Here is a 7,826-nt window from a genome sequence, read left to right as displayed (position 1 = left end):
TAAAAGAGGTTGTGGCAGAGATTGTGATATGAATTCCAGAAATTTCCATTTTTATTTAGGAGCATTGTCAGACTACTTTATGTTCTCTTGAAGTTAAGTACAGCAATGTGGTTGAGTTCTAGCCAATGGAACCAGAGAAGAAGTCGTATGTACCACTTAGAAACAGAGCTCATAAAATCCCCCCATATGATCCTCTCCTTCATTTTACTGGCTGGGAGTAGAGGATTTCAAGGCCTTAGGCTTCAAGATAGACAAAGTATAGGCTCCTAATTATTTCAAAGAAAGGTACCTGGCAAACACCTACTTTGGGTTATTCTGTGTTAAAAAAAACATATTTTTTATTATTTGAAGTTGATAATATTTGGGGACCTAATTATGTAGCTAGCATTAACCTAAGAGGTGTTCTAGGAAAAATGCATGTCTATATGGGAAACAAATAAATATTTGTAAGGTAGATCTTTACATACTTCCAGAGACATCTTTCCATACACATTTTTACCCTTGAATTCTTTTTCCTAAAGCTTCAGATTCTCATCCCCAATACTTACTTAGTAAAGTTTGACATACAGTATATATTTGACAAACCCATGATGGTAAGCTGACCCCTCCTTATTCTCTAGTTTGACAAACGGTGCCATCATTTCCACAGACATTCAGGACCTAAATTATTGGTTTACTTGATTTCTATCTTTCGAAGAATTCTCAGAGCAAATTGGTAAATTCTGTAAATCCTCTTTCTTTCATATATTTTTGTATGCTTTTCATTCTTCACATTACCACCATCTGGGGTAGATGTATAGCTTCATGCATAGAATACCAAAATAGATTTCTAACATCACATAGTCTACTTGACCTAGTCTCCCCAAGCCACTTGTGCAAATTGTCATTGTCACTGTCCCTAGAGCATTGTGGAGATTATAGTAATTAGCCCATGATAACAAGAGCACAGAACAGGAAGATTCCAGTTTGAAATATTTATCTACATACTAGGATAACCTTGGGAGGGTGATTTGGACATTCTGAGCACAGATTCCCTTCTCACATAAAAGTAGCTAATCTCTATTCACAGAAATGTTGCAAAAGATTTAATGATGTAAGTTGTACGTGATGATAGCCAAACAGCTGGCTCATGATAATGCCTACTATGTATTTATTGAATGAACAAATATATTCTTTTCTTCTTCTCTTCCCCTTAACTAATCTCCTGCTTGCAAAGTATTCTCTACTCCACTCAACTTGACCGAATACTATTTCTCCTTCAAGGCAAGCGCAAATCAGACCTGTTTCTTTAATCTCTTCCTAACCACTTCCTTCCCTATGGGAATATTGATCACTTATTTTATTTTGCACATTTTTAAGTTAGCTTTTTTTTTTTTCAATTTTCATATATAATCATTTTCTTTAAGTGGACTGCAATGACAAGGGACCTATAGTATGCAAAGTATCAGGTGTTCTTTAGCATGTGGCTTGAAGTTATACTTTTTTTTTTTTTCCTATTTTTACTTGTTCTATTTGGCCTGGCCAGAATTCCTTTCTTCATGTGTCATAAACAGTATTCTGACATTCTATTGAACATAAACTACTTTTACACCTCTAATACCTGAAGAGCATCACTCTCATATAACCCCACACTATCTCCAAGGGTAAGAATAGGAGTCAGTACTTGCCAATCTAAAAGACTCATTCTCCAACCCAAATGATAGGGCTTGTGACCCAAGAAAGGCCTCATGATCTCTGTTGGAACTAGAAAGATGGTAATTCTTTCATAAGAATTGCAATGTAGAATTAAACATAGTAGTATTTTTCACCTTTTAGGAAGATATAGCTTGCAAATTAACCCAGTTGGAAGAAAAATAGGGCCAAGGGAAGAAGACATAGAATGAGAGATTTACCCCTGTTGACATTGTTTGAATTCCTGGTTCAATCTGTGTCTGATCTCTTAGCTAGCGAGATTATCCCTGGATAATTCTGTCACTTTTGCTAAACATTTTCTTTTTAAACATTAACTCAATTTATTTGTTTCCTGTTATTTGTATTCAAAAGAGAACTGCCTAATATAATTGCATTTATTACTTTGAAATAATATTTACTGACTATTTTTCCAGCTTATTCATAATGAGATTTAGACCAAAAACATGTGGGTTACACAATGTAAATCCCTCCTCACTAACGGGGAATAAAAACCCAGAAGCATATTTTTGTGACTTTATAAATTTCATTATTATGCTATTTAAATAAGCACATATTTATACATGTATTTTTTAAAAAACTTCAAAGACCACTTCTGTATTCCAATCTGTAAAAAATATTTTCATTATGTTTATTATAAAAATATAAATGTTTCCACTACAAATCATTTTACATTAGTAAGAGGCCATCTACATTGTACAACATAAACTGAGTAATATTTTGAAAAGACAAGTTTAAAGTAAACACATATTGTCAATCATATCACATTTATACATGGCTTGATTGATACTTAGCACAGCATAAACTGAGTTGCCAGAAATAAATAATATATGTAAATCATATTTAAGATACAAAACAGATCATATGGTACATAACATCATGAAGGAGTTGTGGCTTTATGTTTACTGAAAGTCAATGCAGTTCCTGTACAAAGTGATGGCCATAAGCATTCTAGTACCTCTACTCCACGGTTAAGAATCGTACACTTATGTTTACATATATACAGGGTAGGAATTGTGTAAAATAAATTTATAAGAGGTAAGGTAGAAAAATATTAATAAAATGAATAACAGTATATGATGTATACAACCTCTACTTTCAAATGGAAACCACAGCCAAAGTAAGTGAAATAGATTCAACAATCCTCAACTATTAGTTTATGAAATGCACAGGTTTTGTTGAGTATGCTCAGAATAGTACCTAAAAAAGTGAATGTTAGTCTGGGAAAAAATTAGATTGAAACCATATTTGGATCTCATCCTAACATTCCAAACACAAAATACTTGATTTAAAAAATGTTTTCTAGCTGCTGTTAGCAGGTATAAGTGAAATTTGTGATTAATTTTATAATCACACATGTATTTTTTAAAATTTCATGCTCTTATGTATCCAATACAGAATTCTAGTAGCCTGATTTGACTAAGGAATATTGCCAAGATTTGAGAAACAATCTTATATCTGAAGGAGCACAATCTAAGTCTTATTACAATAAACCTACAACAGATTAGCACTTGTGAATTTTGATGTGTGATTGTAAGCAGTGTTTCATTAGCATTCCATTTTGCATAAGAACATTAAGTTTGCAGCATTGTTTTATCCATTCTATTCTTGTGATGTACGCATTTCTTATATTTAAGTTCATATCAGCATTAGAAAGTATATCAATACAGCTAAAATGTTGCTTCAGAATATATTAGTAGCTAGATACCCACCAGGTACATCTTTTCAAATATTACTGAGCAAGCTCAAAGTTAGCCTTTATATAACAGTAAGTCTAAATCCCTGTGATGAGAAATCTCTCTCCTATCTACACATTTTGAAGCATTTGCTAGATGACCAACTATTCTAAAAATGTTACGTCCATCCAGTAAATTTGAGGAAGTTCAATGCTTCTAAGTTATATACCAAAATTGCATCATGTGCATTGAAGTGGAAGACTCTTAAAGATAATAATACCTGGTATTAATGGTCACAATATCTAATTAATTGACCTAAACTCGAGTGATGCAGAGGAGCAGTTCTGTTATCATCATTCTCTATAAACAGCTGAGCAAGTTTAAGCAACAATAGTAAATGACTTTTCAAAGCCAGTGAGCAAGTGATTTTTTTTTTTTTTTGACTCATGCATTGGCCTATAGGCTGTGTTGCCAATTAGTGTAGCAATCTATATAGGATTTCAATTCTTTCCAATGTAGCTATTCTCGGAAGCTCTAACACGGCTCCTTCACTAATGGAGGGAGTTAATGGTCTCTAAGCACCAGAGCAGGAAATGTATGCTATCTGGTTGAAAATCCATTGCATACAAGCTAGTATATTACACTAAATTTTGAGCATACAGTTTATAATAAATGGAGAGAAAAGAATGATTGGGATAACAGACTAGGAGAGATGTAATTAGTGTATGAACAGGAAAAAAAGTTTCATTTTTAAAAATACATGTAAGTGGATGGTTCAAAAAATCTGAAAAAACCTATCATTATCTGTGTCAATTTAAACTGCTGACAATTTGAGAGAGCATTTGGCACTTGGCTGTAACAAATCCAAATTAAATCATCAAGACATAAATAGAAAACAATAAAAACAATCCAAAAGAAAATAAATATGTACTTTTTTCAAAAATTAAGACATTTCTTTACATGATATACTTAAAGAAGCTAACAATTTAAAAATGTGTAGTACTTATAACAACTACAAACGTCATCTCTATATGCTTTAAACAGATAAAAGAGAATAATGCAGTGATAAGGTAGTAAATATGGCCAGATAGTCTGAGGTATCAATTCCTCTATTTTGCTTGCTTTAAAAGAAACAAAATACCTGTTACAGATGTCCTCTGTATATAAAAATATTACAAGTCTTTTCTTTTGTGGCTGTAACTAAACACAGCCACCATGTCCGTTTTGTTATTTCACTTGCTTTGCTTTCATGATAGTCAGCTTGTGATCCATGGCTATATGCTAGTTCTTCACCATTTTCCTCTGAAGAATTTAATTGAATCCATTAACTAATACTTAAAAAAGCAATTACAAAAAAATACCCCACCCACCCATCCACTAAATGATAGGGGAAAATAAAGAGTTTTTAAATTCCATTTTAAGGCATTTGTACTCATATTTGAGTGTCTTATTAGACTTGGAACTTCCACCAGCATCTCCAGCATTATTGTCTGTTTGCAGGATGATGCTGCACCTTCTACAGTCACCACTTCCTTCCAGAAGCAGTGCTTTACACGGGAACTGGGCTATTCTTTGATTGTGTTTCTAGAGCTTTAATGCTACTGATGATCTTCTTCTGTGGCCCAACCACGGTGACACCAACCTTTTTCATGTCCCTGTAAAAAAAGGAAAATATGAGAATCAGTTTCTTGGAGAGTATGTAAGCAGGGGGTTTTCAATTAGTGCAACTGCACAATGACATATTCTAGTAGTGTGGACCTAATTTTCTAATATTTGCATCATCTGTGTTATGTCCCAACTATTCCATGGTCTTGTAGAAGACTATATAGATGCAGCAGTGGGTTGAATAGTGTTTCCTCAAAATCTCTGTCAGTCTTAAACCTCACAAAGTGATTTTGTTTGGATAGGGGGTCTTTGTAGATATAATTAAGGCACGGATTGGGAAAATATCTTACTGGATTAAGGCAGTACATAAATCCAGTGACAGTTTCCTTATAAGAGAATAGGACACACAGAGCACAGAGAAGAAGGCAATGTACAAATGGAGGCAGACATTGGAGTTGTGTTGCCGTAATCCAGAGAACACCAGGATCCACCAGGAGCTGGAATAGACGAGGAAGAATTCACCCCTAGAGACTGGATGATACTGCCAGCCTCTTGATTTCAGACTTCTGATGGCCAGAATTGTAAGAGAAAAACTTCTGTTGTTTAGGCCAATACATTTGTAGTAATTTCTTATAGCAGCCTTAGGAAATTAATAGCAATGATCACATATTCTTTGTGGGGCTTTATCTCTTTGCCTTCAATCTGGGCCAGCTCAGAGACTGCTTTGACTAAAAGAATATGCCAGAATTGACATTGTTTCACTTTCTTCACTCAGGTCTTAAGAAACTGCCAGCTTCTACTAATCGCTTGAGACATCCTCACTGGGGCCCTAGACCTGCCATGTAAAAAGTCTGACTACCTGATATTATTGCACAGGAGAAGCCACATGTAAGCACTTTGGTCTACGATCCCAGGTGAGACCAACTGGGTAGCTAACTGCATCAAGGATGACATTGGAATTAAAGCATCTCCAGACCTCCAGACCAGATCAGTCCATTTGTCAGCTGAAAGCTTCTGTCAACATCAACATCGGAGCACAAGAATCACCCACCTGAGCTCTAGCCTAATTCCTAACCCACAACACTGTGATGTAATAAACACGTTGCTGTTTTTGCCTTTAAGTTCTGGGGGAGTCTGCTGTGCAGCCATAGATAACTGGAATAATATCATTACAGTATGCAGTTCTTTTAAAGTAGAAGAAATGACAAAGACATATCTCTATTTATTATATATGTAATAGTTTAAAGTTGGAAAGTAGGTATTAAAATACAGATTATAAAAACAAGAAATTTAATTTAGGGAAACAATATAGGTAAGATGTGCAAATGATTAATTATATGTTCTTGTTTCAAGTAATTAGTTCATATATTCACCTCTTTCATGATTGAGGGATGCTCACACATCCCCCCCCAATGAATGAATGAATGAATCCCCAACACTCCTATTTAATATTTTAAAACCTCTCTGTATTTGTATCTGCACTTTCTATTTTCTTTTCTTGTTTCATTTTCTTCCAAAGCATTTATTACCATCTAGCATATTGACTTTCTTTCTGATTTATTTTCCTTATGCCTTGTCTTGTCCCACAAGAAGGTAAATTCCCTGTGAACAGTGATTTTTTTTTTTTTTGTACTCTGTTTATCAACAACAACCTAAACAATGGCTGCCAGTTAGTGGGCTCAATACAAATTTACTAAATGTACAAAATATGTTTTTCTGGATAAAGTTGACTAGTGTATAAAGTACCATTTGGCAAGGAGAGCCAGGAAAATTGACAACGGCAAGGAAAAAGCACATATGTGAACACATCATACACACACACACACACACACACACACACACACACACACATACATATAGAGGGTTTCTGAGGGTTTCTTTATGCTGAGCATAAAGAAAGAAAAAATTAGGGATTCAACTATATAGAAATGGATTAATCTCTTTCTTAAGAAATGGGTTCCAAAGCCATAGGGGTGTTCCAGAAGACAATAGAACCATTTGAGAAGAAATGCACTTGTTATTTAAGCATCAGGCCTTTAATTAACCAAGACTACTGAATTCCTACCATCTGCTGTGCAAGTTCCTGATGATCTGCAGGTCCCCTCCCTGCTGACAGTCAAAGGGCTGATAAACCCTCAATGGACAGCTTGGGTCTTGTCTTAGGTTCTATCTAACATACTTTTCCTCAGGAAGGCTAGTGGGGATGTATGGTAATGTGAGGCTTGCCATGCTTAGCATAACTGTGAATGATGAAACCCTTCACTTAGAGTCATGTATGCTGCTTTTGTTGATCCCTGCCTTTGAGAATGTGTGTTACAGGATTTTAATTAATCTATCTTTAAAAGAAAGAATAAACATTTTTCCACTCATCCCCAAACTATAGCAAAGTGAGTTTATGAGTCTAGACCCAGAAAAAATAGATTCTTACTTTTTGTATTTCCTCTTTTATCTTTCTTCCAATACCATATCATCTGTTTTATGAAAAGAGGACGTTTTTTGTCCTTTGTCTCTTCCCTTTCCCCTTCTTAAAATAATAGTCATGGAAAGTTAGAAAAAAAAAAAGACAAAAAACATATATTCCAATGTAGTAATTCCTGAGCTCTTTGAGAAATTTAAGCATAGTTTGAGTATTACATGATATGATGTTTGGTCCTGATCTTCCTTCTGAAATGAAGCACTCATCACCAAGTGGCTGGAAAAAAAAAAATGTGACACTGAATTCAAAGACCCATTTGGGACATTCCTCATCACTTCTTTATAGATGCACCTCCTGAGTGTATTCCTCAATAAATGTTTTGAAAAAGCTGTTTTACATTCTGTGTCTGCGAACCCAATATAAGCAAACATATATATATA

The 7,826-nt window shown here is 34.6% G+C and overlaps 1 protein-coding gene across 2 annotated transcripts in view; it reads right to left on the bottom strand.

Moving 5' to 3' along the window:
* Window positions 1-2,289: 2,289 nt before the first annotated feature.
* The window catches only part of EPHA3 (EPH receptor A3), a 365,310-nt gene continuing 359,773 nt past the window's right edge, over window positions 2,290-7,826 (bottom strand). For both annotated transcript variants that reach the window (XM_032277200.1, XM_032277201.1), the window contains exon 17: window positions 2,290-5,020. In XM_032277200.1, coding sequence (XP_032133091.1) covers window positions 4,915-5,020 — 106 coding nt within the window. In that variant the 3' untranslated portion in view covers window positions 2,290-4,914. The remainder of the gene's footprint in view (window positions 5,021-7,826) is intronic.

This window comes from Sapajus apella, unplaced genomic scaffold (genome assembly GCF_009761245.1).
Source record: "Sapajus apella isolate SASKATOON/1434 unplaced genomic scaffold, GSC_monkey_1.0 scaffold8, whole genome shotgun sequence".
Classification (NCBI taxonomy): Eukaryota; Metazoa; Chordata; class Mammalia; order Primates; family Cebidae; genus Sapajus; species Sapajus apella.
Note: the sequence above shows the minus strand (reverse complement) of the source record. Positions and strands in the feature narration are given on the sequence as shown.